The sequence below is a fragment of the Callithrix jacchus genome, chromosome 4 (assembly GCF_049354715.1).
Source record: "Callithrix jacchus isolate 240 chromosome 4, calJac240_pri, whole genome shotgun sequence".
Taxonomy (NCBI): Eukaryota; Metazoa; Chordata; class Mammalia; order Primates; family Cebidae; genus Callithrix; species Callithrix jacchus.
In genome coordinates this window covers 75,881,071-75,898,723 of record NC_133505.1, presented here as the reverse complement: position 1 = coordinate 75,898,723, position 17,653 = coordinate 75,881,071, and the positions used below count along the sequence as shown (strand labels likewise).

At 37.1% G+C, this 17,653-nt stretch overlaps 1 protein-coding gene across 8 annotated transcripts in view; it reads right to left on the bottom strand.

Moving 5' to 3' along the window:
* Positions 1-17,653, bottom strand: part of SMAP1 (small ArfGAP 1) — a 218,758-nt gene that overhangs the window by 76,847 nt on the left and 124,258 nt on the right. For 7 of the 8 annotated variants that reach the window (XM_002746707.7, XM_054254157.2, XM_035296054.3 and 4 more), the window contains exon 3: positions 4,147-4,232. In XM_002746707.7, the coding sequence (XP_002746753.1) occupies positions 4,147-4,232 (86 nt within the window). Of the gene's footprint in view, positions 1-4,146; positions 4,233-12,396; positions 12,639-17,653 lie in introns of those variants that run through there. The other variant, XM_035296058.3, reaches the window with a different exon arrangement.

Below are 17,653 nucleotides of genomic sequence, written 5' to 3'. Positions count from 1 at the left end.
TAACATGTATTTATATATTTTAAGATTTTTTTCTTTTCTTTGAAAATATACCATTTGAAAGACAATTAAATTAATATCTACTCCCTAAGAACAAAATCTTCCACTTTTAGACACACAGCACTGACAGCAGTAGAACTTTGAAAAGCTCAAAGGAGAACTGCTGATTAGTTTTGGTGCACAATAGATTTCATGAAACTGAGGTAATTAAAGTTTTTTAGATAAGAAGAAATATCCTAATAATGAACAGCTTAATGTAAAGCTTTATCATATGTCATGCACTAGCACATGCAGCCTATAATTAACCACATCCCACATGAGAAATTACACTTTCACAGCAGCTTTTGCATAACTTTTGTAAATTGCAAAGCTTTTAAAAAAGTGACAAATCTTGCTAAGAATGCAGTTAGGTCCCATATCATATGAGTTTAACTCAGTTTGGTTATACTTGCTTTAGGAATGAGACAATGATATTTATATCTATAAAAGTACAGAGATGTTAGGCTTTTCAAAGAGCAATGAGCTTTAGAAAGATGGATAGATGAAAGGAAAGACCGGAGGGAAGGAAGGAGAAAGGCAAGCTGGTTTTCTAACCAGTCTCTCCTAAAAAACCTCCAAATTACAGTGTTTCATGATTAAAAGAACAAAAAGTGTTGTTTTAATGACTAAGATGATTTTTTAAAGGCTACAGATTACATTAAATATGGGGGCTAGTTTTATGGTCCAAGAATTGCCATCTCATATTCTTAACAAAAGCAGTAGTCTATCTCAAATATGTTAGACAAAGATCCTCTTTAAACAAGTCTCACAACCATATGAACAATAAAAATCAATACCTCACATCAGTATTACTGTAATTTGTAAAAAGGAGTAAACTTTAGTATGAAAAATTAAATAAGAATGCCTGAGGTAACAACAGCAAATATACTGTTAATCCAAAAGCCTAAGATGAATTATATCAGGTAATGAAAAGTTGAAATCTTCACCTAGATCTTATGATCTAGCTGCAAAGCGTGCCAAATTATAATAACCCTATCTATTTTCAAAGGCAATCAAGACTTAAATGTGGCAGCACTGATTTTACTCAGACTACTATCATTAAATAGTACTCAAGTGACCCAATACAGGAGGGAAAGTCTGGAGGTTTTAGGGAGTTTCTTAACAGCTCTTTGAGCATCTCATCCTTCCCACCCCACCTCCAACAAAAGAAAATATTATGCGCTATGTCAACCAGTTATTTTGAAAAATAAAAAAGATAATGTACAGAAAAATGTCATGGTCAGGGTTTGGTATAGGTCAAGCTTTAAAAGCTTTGCAATTTACAAAAGTTATTCAAAAGCTGCTATCTCGAAGGTCAAGGATTTACCAATACTAGACATTAATCAATTCACTATAAAAATCTCATCTTTCCTGAAATCTATAGATAAGGACCAAATATTTTAAAATGTATCAGCTAAGATAACAGAACTAATAATGCAGTATCTCATCAGCACTTTATCTCCCTAAGGTGTATCATAAAATATGTGGTAATGAAGAAACAGTATTCCTACCAACCTACACAAAATGGTGCATAGAACAGTTCAGTAAGTTAAGATACCAAGAAGATATATACTGTCCTTCCCTCAATATCTTTCATAATTTGAAAACAACATAGAATCAGTGTAATAAATTAAATAATTTAGAATCTATTCTCATCCACAGGTAACACGTAAAGGATGAAACCAAAACTTTCAAAAACCTCAAGTAATTTACCCTGTTACATTCAAGGGACACCTAAAAAATACAACCCAACCCAACCTCCCCAGCCTGCCACAGACACAAACTTCCAGAAAAGGAAGATTCTTCAATTTGAGGGGGCATACATATTAACTCAGGCTTGTGGATGGAAAGCAAAAAAAGAGGGAATAAATTAATGTAACCAGCAAGCAGCTGGTAACAACCAACTAAAATGCTGATTTGTAAGCTCTGCTGTTTTTCCTTCTATCAGGCTTTATTCTTCAGGATTCAGTCATAAGCTTTCATTTTTCAGAGAAGAAAATAATTCTCAAGATAATCAATAAAATCTGCAAAACAAAAGACTACTGCTCTAGGTAAAACATAACCTGACCCAGCCCTTTGTAGCATCACCTACATGCTAAGTGACTCCTCAATCTGAAGTACTGCTCTCTTCTAGGGTTCAGACTCATGTTTCCAATCACCAAATCACCACAGGGTAACTCCATGAATATGTGTAAAAGAAGCATCAATCAGCCCAAAATAATAAAGCATGGCTTGTTATCTTTCATTTCTAACTCCTAATCCTCCTGCTGGTAATGAATTCCTTCTCCCAGTGAATAAGCTTTATGGTCAACCAAGCTAGAAATTCCGGGGTTATTTTAGTGACTCCCTCAGAACCAAAGCCAATCTTAACCTAGCCAACTACTCCTGCTTTCCCAACTTCTTTTCAATCTTTCAAATTTAATCCTGTCCATTCCCAATGCCACTATTTAACTTAGATCATCTTGCTCATTTTGGGTGTGTACAAGTATTTCACATGGTCTCTCTGCTTCCAGGCTCTCTTCCCATCCCCAACTATTCTACTTTATGGTAGAAGTTAATATTTCACCTGCTTCAAAACCCTTCATGTGTTTTTAAACACTTGGGCCAATGAAATGAGGTCTAAACTACTCTACATCATGTTGAAAACCCTTCGTAATTTGGAACAAAATACCTTCCAAGCTTCTTCTGTCCTAAGAACGTGACGTTCCCTCATACCTCCAGACTTTCACTCAACTTTTTTTATGTGAAATGAATCTTCTACCATTAACCCTGCAAACTTTCTGTAACAAAAATAGCCTTGGATATCGGATTGCTAAATTTGTGAGAAAGGAGTAGGGCAAGCAGAAACAGAAAAGGCCAAATACAAATTACTAACTTCTCAATTTAAATTATAATTTAAAAGATTTCTGTCAAAATATGGAATTAACTATCTAATGACCTATATCTCTGTGTGATATAGGCCACACAAATTGTTTTACTATACAAATGGGTACAATTTATCTTTAATAAACTACATTTTATTGTCAAAGTCACAAACGTTACCTTCAAACAGAATCCAAATACCTACAATTAATGAGACAATCTTATTCATAAAGCAGCACAATTTTGATGAGCTGCTTTTTCAAACTATGAGTCACAAAAATCCCACAGAATCATGATTTTATATTTAACAAACGTAAAAAATATATTAAAATGTCTGTGGGAAAATATCCTATCCGCTCATAAAGGTGGATTCATAAAGCAAACATAATTGTACAACCTACAACAGTGTCAGAATAAACTACTCAGAATGTATACTATGTAATTTGTCTTCTAAATGCCACAATGCCTCACATAAATACAACTACTATACAAAGGTAATCAAAGAATATATGGAAGTGGTTTTTAAAATACTCAGGATGCTTACAAATCAAGTCTCTAATAACAGTCTAAAATAAAAAACAACATACACTTTTCAATCGAGAGATGGAGTGCAATCAAGAAGAATCAGTTATAACATTTCACACTTAGTACCAGAGATGTTTCTTAACTTACAACGTGTTAGGCTCCAGTAAACCCATCCTAAGTTGAAAACATTTAGGGTAAAAAATGCATTTAATACACCTAATCTACCAAACACAGCTTAGCCTAGCCTACATTAAATGTGCTCAGAACACTAAAATTAGCCTACGGTTGAGCACAATCACCTAACACAAAGCCTATTTTTAATAAAGTAGTTAATATCTCATGTAATTTACTGAATACTGTATTGAATATGACAATAGAATGGTTACACAAGTACTCAAAGTACGGTTACTACCAAACGCATACTGCTTTTTCACTATCATGAACTGGAAAAATCATAAGTCAAACCATCACTAAATCAGGGGTCTATAATTACATCTAAATATCATATGTATCATGTATTTTTAGGTAATTATGTAATCTGTGTACCAAATTCGTACTAAAAACCTACTATATACAAAGCAGAGCTTACAAGTTAATTTCTATCTTTAATGAACAACAGTGTGATAAAGCACACATCTTCCTAAATACTAACAGATTTAAATATGAACAGTAAAAATGACTTAATGTTTTGTTAACTCAAAATAAATAAATTTTAAAGGATACTGATCTGTCTGTGGTCTTCGAAAGTTCTCTGGAAGATTGGCTTCATAGAGTAGTCTTGCTTTAGTATTTCCCATATCTTGCATGCACTATAATATAAAAAAAAGTATTTTCATTACTCATATGAACATTAAAGAGTGATTCCTGTACATACATATACACATATATAGACATATACAAAAATACCAAATAATTTATTGTTTCCAATATATATTCTCCTAAAAAATATAATTTAATTCATAGCTATGAAATTAATCACTCAAGTTAAAATAGAAGTATATTTTTAACCCTTCATATTTCTCAACATATGTTGATTCATAGTCCATAGTCTTATAAATGCCCTTTTTAATGATAATAGTATCACCTTTACATTTACTATTTCCTAAAAGTGAATTCCCTGGTAGTATGTAGGCAGTATCACCATTTTTTTTTAATGTGCCACTTTAACAATGCTCCCATTTCCAGGACTAAGAAGTTTTCTTTGTTTTGAGCTTCACAATATCCTGAAATTCTACCAATTTACAATCAAGATCACAACGAAGGCCAGATAAAACAGAAACAGTGCTGACCTAAAAGTCTGCATAAATGTATTAATTTCTTTTGAGTTATTAATAATAATCCCTTTGAGGCGATTCCCTACAAAACCCTACCAATTAATTGTGCTTAACGCCCAACTTTACATATAAGTTCAGTTCATAGAAGCACCTCTCTAAAAATCTGTGAATTCCAGTGGTAAGAACCATTGCTTGGTAAGCATAAAACAATTTGACAAAGACCGACTCAAGATGGCACGGTGAGAACAACCCAGGATTGAAGCTGTCAGTGAACCCGCGGAGGGTGAGTCAGGGCCGCATTTCCAGACAGATCTTTGTTGCCCACAGAAGGGGGAAATTCCCAGGTATAAAAGAGATGTGAGCGGTTTTGGCTGGTGCAGCTGGTGGCCGGTGCAGCTGGCGGCTGGCGCTGTAGCGCAGCGGCAGCCCACAGCACTCTCCTTACGGGTCCAGGTGCCCTGTTGAACTGGCAATCTGAGACCTTAAAGGGCAGACTGGCATATCCATCTGATTGAACAAGACTTGGACAGTGAACCAGGCCAGGAGATTCCAAGGAAACGTCATTTGGGCCAGCGAGGTGAAACAAACAAAACAACGATTGCAAATGCTCCGGGTGGAGAGTTTCACTGCGGGCACAGCTGAACCAAAACAGTGCAGCTCGGTGGGGGATGGGCGTCCGCCATTACCAACGCAATCCACCCCTACTGTGGTATACTCCCATTGCTGATGCAGCCTGCCGTTGCCGAGGCAACCCGACATAACAGAGACACTCTGAGGCAGGGCGTAGCCTGTGGCAGCAGGGCGGAGACCACAGCAGCAGGGCAGAGCCTGCAGCAACAGGGCGGACCTCATACCAGCAGGGCGGAGCCTCCGCAGGCAAATAGTGACTAGACAGCCTCCTAGCTGGGCAGGACAGCGCAATGAACACTCATAAAAAAAGCCCCAACCCACCCGAGACAGAGCATCTGAGAAAAAAAGGGTTTTTTTTTTTTAAGAGTTCTGCTGCAGCAGAATTAAACATAGCAGCCTAACAGCCCTGAATGAACAACAGAGCTCACAGCTCAGCACTTGAACTCCTATAAAGCACAGACTGTCTCCTCAGGCAGCTCCTGACCCCTCTATATCCAGAAGACTGACATCTGGCAGGCATCATTCTGGGACAAAGATAACAGAAAAAGAAACTGGTAGCATCCCTCACTGTTCCACAGCTGCTATAGGTGAACCCCAGACTAGCAGGGCCTGGAGTGGACCTCAGCAGTCGTACAGTGGAGGGGCTAGACTGGTAGAAGGAAAACCAAGTAACAGAAATACTTCATCATCAACAATCTGGGTGTCCACTCAGAGACCCAATCGAAAAGTCAGCAACTACTCAGACGACAGTTGGATAAATCCACAAAGATGGAAAGAAACCAGTGCAAAGAGGAGGAAAACACCCGAAACCAGAACACCTTGCCTCCTAGAAAGGACCAAAACTCCTCACCAGCAAGGGAACAAAGCTGGACGGAGAATGACTGTGACGAAATGATGGAATTACACTTCAGACGGTGGATAATGAGAAACTTTTGTGAGCTAAAAGAACATGTTTTAAATCAATGCAAAGAAACTAAGAACCTTGAAAAAAGATTTAAAAAAGGATTCGAGGAAATGATAAGAATGGATAACGTAGATAGGAATATGAATGAATTGAAGGAGCTGAAAAACACAATACGAGAACTTCACAAAGCATGCACAAGTTTCAACAGCTGAATTGACCAAGCAGAAGAAAAAATATCAGAAGTTGAAGATCAACTCAATGAAATAAAATGAGAAACCAAGATTAGAGAAAAAAGCGCAAAAAGAAATAAACAAAGTCTCCAAGAAATGTGAAAATATGTGAAGAGACTTGACCTACGTTTAATAGGCGTACCAGAATGTGACGAAGAGAATGAATCCAAGTTGGAAAATATTCTTCAGGATATTATCCAAGAAAATTTCCCCCACCTAGCAAGACAGGCCAACACTCAATTTCAGGAAATACAGAGAACACCACAAAGATATTCCACAAGAGGAGCAACCCGAAGGCACATAATTGTCAGATTCACCAGGGTTGAAATAAAGGAGAAAATACTAAGGGCAGCCAGAGACAAAGGTCGGGTCACCCACAAAGGGAAGCCCATCAGACTCACAGCAGATCTCTTGGCAGAAACTCTACAAGCCAGAAGAGAGTGGGGGCCAATATTCAACATCCTTAAAGAAAAGAACTTTCAACCCAGAATTAAATATCCAGCCAAACAGAGCTTCATAGGTGAAGGAAAAATAATATCCTTTGTGAACAAGCAAGTACTCAGAGATTTTGTCACCAGCAGGCCTGCTTTACAAGAGCTCCTGAAAGAGGCACTACACATAGAAAGGAACAACCAGTAACAGCCATTCCAAAAACACACCAAATGCTAAAGAGCATCAACATAACGAAGAATCTACATCAACTAACAAGCAAAACAGCCAGCTATCATCAAAATGGCAGTATAAAATTCACACATAAAAATATTAACCATAAATGTAAATGGACTAAATGCACCAATCAAAAGACACAGACTGGCAAATTGGATAAAAAAACAAAACCCAACCGTGTGCTGTATCCAAGAAACCCATCTCACATGCAAGGATACACAAAGGCTCAAAATAACGGGAAGAAGGAAGATTTACCAAGCAAATGGGAGAGCAAAAAAAAAGAAGCAGTTGCAATTCTCATCTCTGATAAAATAGACTTTAAAGCCAGAAAGATCAAAAGAGACAAAGAAGGACATTACATAATGGTAAAAGCATTGATACAACAAGAAGAGCTAACGATCCTAAACATATACGGACCCAATACAGGAGCACCCAGATAAATAAGGCAAGTTCTTAATGACTTACAAAGAGACTTAGACTCCCAAACAATAATAATGGGGGACTTTAACACTCCACTGTCAATATTAGACAGATCAACCAGACAGAAAATTAACAGGGATATCCATGGCTTGAACCCAGACATGGAACAAGCAAACCTGATAGACATTTACAGAACTCTCCACCCAAAATCCACAGAATATACATTCTTCTCAGCACCACATCACACCTACTCTAAAACTGACCACATAACTGGAAGTAAAGCACTCCTCAGCAAATGCAAAACAACTGAAATCATAACAAACAGTCTCTCAGACCATAGTGCAATCAAGTTAGAACACAGAATTCAGAAACCAACCCAGAACCGCACAGCTTCATGGAAACTGAACAACTGGCTCTTAAATGTTGACTGGATAAACAATGAAATGAAGGCAGAAATAAAGAAGTTCTTCAAAACCCATAAGAATGAAGACACAACATACCAGAATCTCTGGGACACATTTAAAGCAGTCTCTAGAGGAAAATATATAGCAATAAGTGCCCAGATGAGGAGAATGGAGAGATGCAAAATTGACACCCTATTGTCAAAATTGAAAGAGCTAGAGGAGCAAGATCAAAAAAACTCAAAACCTAGCAGAAGACAAGAAATAACTAAGATAAGAGCTGAACTGAAGGAGATAGAGACACGAAAAACCCTTCAAAAAAATCAATAAATCCGAGAGCTGGTTTTTTGAAAAGATCAACAAATAGACAAACCACTAGCCAGAATGATAGAAAAGAGAGAACAACCAAATAGATGCAATAAAAGGTGATAAGGGGAAATCACCACAGATTCCACAGAAATTCAAACCATGATCAGAGAATATTACAAACAACTCTATGCACATAAACTAGTAAACCTGGAAGAAATGGATAAATTCCTGGACTCCTGTGCCCTCCCAAGCCTAAACCAGGAGGAAGCTGAAACTATGAATAGACCAATAACAAGGTCAGAAGTCGAGGCAGCAATTAAGAGCCTACCACACAAAAAAAGCCCAGGTACAGATGGGTTCACCGCCGAATTCTACCAGACACAAAGAGGAGATGGTACCATTCCTCCTGAAACTATTCCAAATAATCCAAAAAGAGGGAATCCTTCCCAAATTATTTTAGGAGACCAACATCATGCTGATACCAAAATCCTGCAGAGACCCAACAAAAAAAGAAAACTTCAGCCAATATCCATGATGAACATAGATGCAAAAATCTTCAATAAAATATTGGCAAGCCGATTGCAACAGCATATCAAAAAACTTATCCATCATGATCAAATAGGATTCATCCCGGGGATGCAAGGCTGGTTCAACATATGCAAGTCTATAAACGTAATTCACCACATAAACAGAACCAAAAACAAAAACCACATGATTACCTCAACTGACGCAGAGAAGGCATTCAACAAAATTCAACAGCCCTTTATGCTAAAAACCCTCAATAAACTCGGTATCGATGGAACGTATCTCAAAGTAATAAAAGCTATTTACGACAAACCAACAGCCAATATCATGCTGAATGGGCAAAAACTGGAAGCATTCCCTTTGAAATCTGGCACTAGACAAGGATGCCCTCTTTCACCACTCCTATTCAATATAGTACTGGAAGCTCTAGCCAGAGCAATCAGGCACGAAAAAGAAATAAAGGGTATTCAAATAGGAAAGGTGGAAGCCAAATCGTCACTATTTGCAGATGACATGATAGTATACCTAGAAGACCCCATTGCCTCAGCCGAAAAACTCCTGAAACTGATAAGCAACTTCAGCAAAGTCTCAGGATATAAAATCAATGTGCAAAAAACACAAGCATTCCTCTATACCAATAACAGACTTAAAGAAAGCCAAATCAAGAACGAACTGCCATTCACAATTGCTACAAAAAGAATAAAATACCTAGAAATACAACTCACAAAAAACATAAGGGACCTCCTCAAGGAAAACTACAAACCACTGCTCAATGAAATAAGAGAGGACACAAACAGATGGAGAAACATTCCATGTTCATGGTTAGGAAGAATTAACATCGTGAAAATGGCTATACTGCCCAAAGTAATTTACAGAATCAACGCTATCCCCATCAAGCTACCATTGACTTTCTTCACAGAACTGGAAAAAAACACCGTGAACTTCATATGGAACCAAAAGAGAGCCTGCATAGCCAAGTCAATTCTAAGCAAAAAGAACACAGCGGAAGGCATCACACTACCGGATTTCAAACTATACTACAAGGCTACAGTAATCAAAACAGCATGGTACTGGTACCAAAACAGAGATATAGACCAATGGAACACAACAGAGGCAGCGGAGGCAACACAACATATCTACAACCATACAATCTTTGATAAACCTGACAAAAACAAGCAATGGGGAAAAGATTCCCTGTTTAACAAATGGTGTTGGGAAAACTGGCTAGCCATGTGCAGAAAGCAGAAACTGGACCCCTTCCTGAAACCTTACACTAAAATTAACTCCAGATAGATTAAAGACTTAAACATAAGACCTGGCACCATAAAAACCCTAGAAGAAAATCTAGGCAAAACCATTCAGGACATAGGAGTAGGCAAGGACTTCATGAACAAAACACCAAAAGCATTGGCAACAAAAGCCAAAATAGACAAACGGGACCTAATCAAACTCCACAGCTTCTGCACAGCAAAAGAAACAGTCACTAGAGTGAATCGGCAACCAACAGAATGGAAAAAAATTTTTGCAGTTTACACATCTGACAAAGGGCTGATATCCAGAATTTACAAAGAACTCAAACAGATTTACAGGAAAAAAACAAGCTCATTCAAAAATGGGCAAAGGATAGGAACAGACACTTTACAAAAGAAGACATATATGAGGCCAACAATCATATGAAAATATGCTCATCATCACTGGTCATTAGAGAGATGCAAATCAAAACCACATTGAGATACCATCTCACACCTGTTAGAATGGCGATCATTAAAAAATCTGGAGACAACAGATGCTGGAGAGGATGTGGAGAAAAAGGAACACTTTTACACTGTTGGTGGGAGTGTAAATTAGTTCAACCATTGTGGAAGACGGTGTGGCGATTCCTCAAGGCCTTAGAAATAGAAATTCCATTTGACCCAGCAATCCCATTACTGGGTATTTATCCAAACGACTATAAATCATTCTACTATAAGGACACATGCACACGAATGTTCATTGCAGCACTGTTTACAATAGCAAAGACCTGGAACCAACCCAAATGTCCATTGATGATAGACTGGATTGGGAAAATGTGGCACATATACACCATGGAATATTATGCAGCAATCAGAAATGATGAGTTTGTGTCGTTTGTAGGGACATGGATGAATCTGGAGAACATCATTCTCAGCAAACTGACACAAGAACAGAAAATGAAATGCCACATATTCTCACTCATAGGTGGGTGATGAAAAATGAGAACACATGGACACAGGTAGGGGAGTACTAAACACTGGGGTCTATTGGGGGGAAAAGGGGAGGACCAGCGGCGGGTGGGGGAGCTGGGGTTGGGATAGCCTGGGGAGAAATGCCAAATGTGGGTGAAGGGGAGAAAGGAAGCAAAAACACACTGCCATGTGTGTACCTATGCAACTGTCTTGCATGTTCTGCACATGTACCCCAAAACCTAAAATGCAATAATAAATTTAAAAAGAAAGAAATTTGACAATCCTTTCAACCAGTTTCAGTGTCATTTGCAAGGAATGACTATCCAAACAGTACTTCTTTGATATTCTATGATATTAGACACTAAATATAAGATTTATGAACATTATAATATTATATTACATCATTTACATACAACTTGACTTCCTTAAAATGGTTTAACTGGTACAGAGGTCAGTTTTCATAATCTTTCTTCCTGATTTCCCAAACACACCCCCATATGTCCAAGATGACAATCCAGGTTTAACAGGTTACCTGACATTTGCCTTGAGTTGTTGCCCTTAAGTGTACACAGAACTAGCTTTCTTCAAGCAAAAAATATAGTGACTCTTCTCCCAACTGAGAGTTTTAAAGTAAACAAAATTCCAATATACAATCACCTCTAGGTATCTATTCCTCCTTACCTCAACGTAAGTATTCTCTCAGAGTAAACTACATTTCTAAGTCTTTCCTCTAGAGACAATTAGAAAGTGAAGTAACAGGTGGGTGGGAAGAAAAATGGATAAAAAACGCGGGGGCGGGGGAGCTTTTATCATTAAGCTCTAAGACGACACAGAAGGCAACATAAATCTGAGCTTCAAAATTGTGTAACATAAAAAATATATAAAAGTTAAACAGTATAAAGTCAGAGGGCTCTATGACATCACAGTGGTAGAGTTAATATGTAATATGTGGGGAGAAGAGCTGAGAAAAATGTCAGTAAAGCTCACCCTTCCTGAAAATCAAAAAAATGTTTTCCATCTCAAGCATTCAAACGATGCTGTATCTTTGTGTTGTGATGGGAATTTGTAAACAGAAGATGATCAAGTTATGTAATCATAAAGACATTAAACATTTGGAAATAACTAGAACAAGTAAAAATGTTTCTTAATCTGCAATGAAGCAGAAAGTAATTCAGATACAGTTCACCCAAACTGCAAAAGAAAGAAAATTTGAAGTTTCTATTGAGCAAGCAAGAGCACAGAAATTTTAACAGAAAAGTTAATAAGACTAAAAAGACCATACTATATCTCATCAATCCTCATTTACATTTTTTCACATTTTAACATCTTTGGAAAAGGAAGTCATCTTACAATTGATGGTGTCTAATAACTGGTAACTTTTTCTTATTAGTCCATAAAGTGGATACTTACAATCAGAAGTAACTTATATTCAATGAATATGACTGTACATATTTAATGTAGGTCATTAATATCTTGGCAGGAAAATCAAAAATGAGGAACAAGGCAGATATGTACATCAAATTATTAAACACTGTTCTAGTGATGTTATCCATCACAAATTGATAGTAACATTAAAATGTGAAAGGCAGAAGTGCTGTGAAATAATGAGCCATTTCTATAGGACACCACTGCCAAAAAGGGTATAGGTGCATGTATGTGTTTGTTAGTTGGAATCTGAATAAACAAGAATTCAATGACATCACAGATGCAGAGAGATCATTTTTTTGCCATTGTTTTTGGTGTTTTAGTCATGAAGTCCTTGCCTATGCCTATGCCTTGAATGGTACTGCCTAGGTTTTCTTCTAGGGTTTTTATGATGTTAGGTCTTATGTTTAAATCTTTGATCCATCTGGGGTTAATTTTAGTGTAAGTTGTAAGGAAGGGGTCCAACAAAAAAATATGTTGGAAAGCTTAGTTTCTAGGTTTCTAAAAAGTAGACTAGAGGAATCGCCACACTGTCTACCACAATGGCTGTATTAATTGACACTGCCACCAACAGTGTAAAAGTGTTCCTATTCCTCCATATCCTCTCCAGCATCTGTTGTCTCCAGATTTTTTAACGACTGCCATTCTAACTGGTGTGAGATGGTATCTCAATGTGGTTTTGATTTTCATTTCTCTAATGACTAGTGATGATGAGCATTTTTCGTGTGTTTTTTGGCCTCATAAATGTCTTCTTTTGAAAAGTGTCTGTTCATATCCTTTGCCCACTTTTGGATGGGTTTGTTTTTTTCTTGTAAATCTGATTTAGTTCTTTGTAGACTCTGGATATTAGCCCTTGGTCAGAGAGGTAGCTTGCAAAATTTTTTTCCCATACTGTTGGTTGCCAGTTCACTCTAGTGATTGTTTCTTTTGCTGTACAGAAGCTCTTGAGTTTCGTTAGGTCCCATTTGCCTCTTTTGGCTTTTGTTGCCATTGTTTTTGGTGTTTTAGTCATGAAGTCCTTGCCTATGCCTATGCCTTGAATGGTACTGCCTAGGTTTTCTTCTAGGGTTTTTATGATGTTAGGTCTTATGTTTAAATCTTTGATCCATCTGGAGTTAATTTTAGTGTAAGTTGTAAGGAAGGAGTCCAGTTTCAGCTTTCTGCTCATGGCGAGCCAGTTTTCCCAATACCATTTATTAAACAGGTAGTCCTTTCCCCATTGCTTGTTTTTGTCAGGTTTGTAAAAGATCAGATGGTTGTAGACGTGTGTTCTGTTCAGTTGGTCTATATCTCTGTTTTGGTACCAGTACCATACCATTTTGCTTACTGTAGCCTTGTAATATAGTTTGAAGTCAGGTAGTGTGATTGTCTTGGCTATGCGGGCTCTTTTCTAGTTCCATATGAGGTTTAAGGTAGTTTATTCCAGTTCTGTGAAGAAGGTAAATCGTAGCTTGATGGGGATGGCATTCAATCTATAAATTACTTTGGGCAGTATGGTCATTTTCATGATATTGATTCTTCCTAACCATAAGCATGGGATGTTTTTCCATATGTTTGTGTCCTGTCTTACTTCCTTGAGCAGTGGTTTACAACTCTCCTTGAAGAGGTCCTTCACATCCTTTGTTAGTTGTATTTTATTTTATTCTCTTTGTAGCTATTGTGAATGGGAGTTTGCCCATGATTTGGTTCTCTGTCTTTTATTGGTGTATAGGAATGCTTGTGATTTCTGCACACTGATTTTGTATCCTGAGACTCTGCTGAAGTTGCTCATCAGCTTAAGGAGATTTTGGGCTGAGACAATGGGGTCTTCTCAATATACAATCATGTCATTTGCAAATTGAGATAATTTGGTGATTCCTCAAGGATCTGGAAATAGAAATATCATTTGACCCAGCAATCTTATTACTAGTTATATAACCAAAGGATTATAAATCATTCTGTTATAAAGACACATGCACACATATGTTCAATGTGGCATTGTTTACAGTAGCAAAGACTTGGAACCAACCCAAACGCCCATCAATAACAGAATGGACAAAGAAAATGTGGCACATACATGCCATTGAATACTATGCAGCCATAAAAAAGGATGAGTTTACATCCTTTGCAGGGACATGGATGAATCTGGAAACCATCATTCTCAGCAAACTAACACAAGAACAGAAAACAAAAAAGTACATGGTTTCATTCGCAGGCAGGTGATGCACAACAAGAACACACGGGCACAGGGAGGGGAACATCACAGACGGGGGTAGGTGGAGGGAGGCAGGTGTCAGGGGAAGGGAGGGACAGCGGAGGGCAGAAAGGTTGGGGAGCACTAACCCTGGGAGAAATGCCTGATGTTAGGCGACCCAGGTTGGGGGGTTGGAGACAGCAAACCACCACAGTATGTGTGTACCTATGCAACAATCCTGCAGGATGTGCACATGTACCCCAGAGCTTAAAGTACAATGTAAAAAAAATGGCAAATAGGGGAAAAAATGTAGATTAGAAAAGAGTGGAATGTAGGGGAGCAATGGAAGAACGAGTGGAAATAAAAGATTGAGCAATTTGGAAATGAGAGTTAGGGCAGGGGAGAAAAACAACAGAAGCTGATGTTTTTGGGAGGTGATGAAGAATATGGTGCAAACTAGCTGTCCTCAAGGACTCAAGGCCATTAAGAGCAAACTGTCCAGTAACTAGCAGAAAAAAAAATAGTGTACCAGCTACAGTGACAAGCATTAGCCTCAATACTTTACCTATATTTGCAATTTTAAATTTCAAAACAACCCTGAGATAGGCATTATTATCCTAATTTTATAGGGGAAAAAACTGAATCTATAAAGATGTTAAGTAACAGGCCTAAGTCTCCATAATTCAGCTCCTGATAAAACCAAAATCACCCATCAATAATTTAGATATTTCAAGCTTCATCCAATGGAACTGGGAATACATCCTGCAGGGCTTACTGACAACATAATCTTTGTTTTAGAGGCTTGGTTTTCATTTTACAGATGAGGAAACTGAAGCACAAAGAGGTTGTATGATTTTTCTACTGGGAAATACAGTGTATCAGTGACATGGCTGAGACTAAGATCCAGTTCCTTCACTCCTGATCCATACCACCATGCTGCAGCTAGGCAAAATAAGCATCTAGGAAATTTCACCCCAAGATAGAAGATGCTATAAGTGTTACCTCTATTATTAAAACATCATTCCTGTTATTAAAATATTATTCCTTTTAGATTCTCTCACCAAAAATGTTTCCGCTTATTCTTTGGCAATTAATTATTCAGTTTTCCAAAGCTAAGTCAGGCACACTGGTTTCAAAAAAAAGAAGGGTGTGGAAGGGATAAATGACATATAATTTGTCTAAAAGAAAAACTAAGCTCTATTTTTTAAATCATTTTAAATTATGGGTAATAAACTAGCGACCTGAACCTATACCATCCAGTTCCTATGAATCAAGCCAGACCCTACGTACTATTTTAATACTTACTTAGCATCATTCTGAAATGCTTAAATTTTCTAAACTTGCTTTCACTTCTCCAATAGGAACGATACTGTGAGGCTATCAAATAAACCACTAAAAATTCAAAGATCTTAGTAATGTTGAAAATTCTTCAGCTTTAGAGAAGTCACGTCATCTCTGTCAGTATTTTTTTTTTCTCTTTATCTCACACTTCAAGTATGGAAAAAGAAAGGGAGGACTCTGAATTACTTAAGTTAAAGTTTCTATAAAATTTATTTTTAAAATATTTTAAGTAGACATTTATTTACTTATTAAACTATACTTCATCTCAAAATGAGTATTTAAAAAAACAAGTCAAGCATCCAGTGAGGATAAAATATACTGATATTCTTGAGAAAGTAAAAAATGATGTAAGAATATATTAAATACAAACTTGACCTTCATGTTTAAGAAAAATATATTAGTATGTTGAGGAATAAGTGAACATGTACTTCATAGTTAAGATAAATGCCACCATACCTGGCTAATTTTTGTATTTTTAGTAGAGATGGCATTTCACCATGTTGGCCAGGCTGGTCTCAAACTGCTGACCTCAAGTGATCCCCCACCTTGGCCTCCCAAAGTGCTGGGATTACAGGCATGAACCACACTGTGCTCGGCTGACTCAAATATTTTTTGATGGGTAACTGATACTTAAGAACCTGACATCAGATGAGAAGAAGAATATCACCAGAGGATATTTCCAGTTGGGAAGATCAGAATTTTAATTTGGACAGCTTAAATTTAAATATTACGGGAAATAAAAATTTTTATTTTTATTTATTTATTTATTTTTCTAGGATGGAGTCTTGCTCTGTCACCTAGGCTTGAGTGCAGTAGTACAATCTTGGCTCACTGCAACCTCCATCTCTCGAGTTCAAGCGATTCTCCTGCCTCAGCCTCCTGAGTAGTTGAGATTACAGGCATGTGCCACCATGCTCAGTTAATATTTGTATTTTTAGTAGAAATGGGGTTTCACCTTGTTGACCAAGCTGGTCTTGAACTCCTGACCTCAAATGATCTGCCCACCTTGGCCTCCCAAAGTGCTAGGATTATAGGCATAAGCCACTGCACCCAGCCAATTGAACATATTTTTAAACTACTGTTATTTACTTTTCCCATTAAATTCAATCTGTTCTCATTTAACATGTGTTCCCAGAAACATGAATTTTGTACTGTTCTTTTTTAATTGAATTATCTTCATCCAAACTTACCACCCTTATAATTACAAAGGAAGACTTCACCTGGAAATAGTGTAACAAATCACTTAAGAATCCTAAACCCTACTATTAAAAGTATTTTGCCTTCATCAATCCATAATTGATGTGTTTTTAATTTCCCCACATACCCTAGTACATATATCACCAGCCCAAAGCACACACATCACTTGAACGTTAATATTTTTAAAAACTTTTTGAATTGCTGAAATTTGTCTACTGCCTAACGTACTGTTGTCACAATCTAATGTATATGAAACATTTCTATTTGTGAAACTTCCTAAGTACAAAACATTTTACCCAATCCCAGTTTTAGCATTAAAAGAGCAAAGCCTCTATTCTAAAACAATTTTAAGTTGTTTATGTTTTACGGAGACTGAAGAGAATTGGGGCTGTCAATTTAAAATTTTAATTGGCATTTGCTTATCATATTTGCCTAATTTAATAAACTAAAATATACAAAAAATAACATGTATAACAAAACGCAGGAATAGATAAAAAGAAAGTAGGCAGAATCAATGAGTAGGCAAGCAAA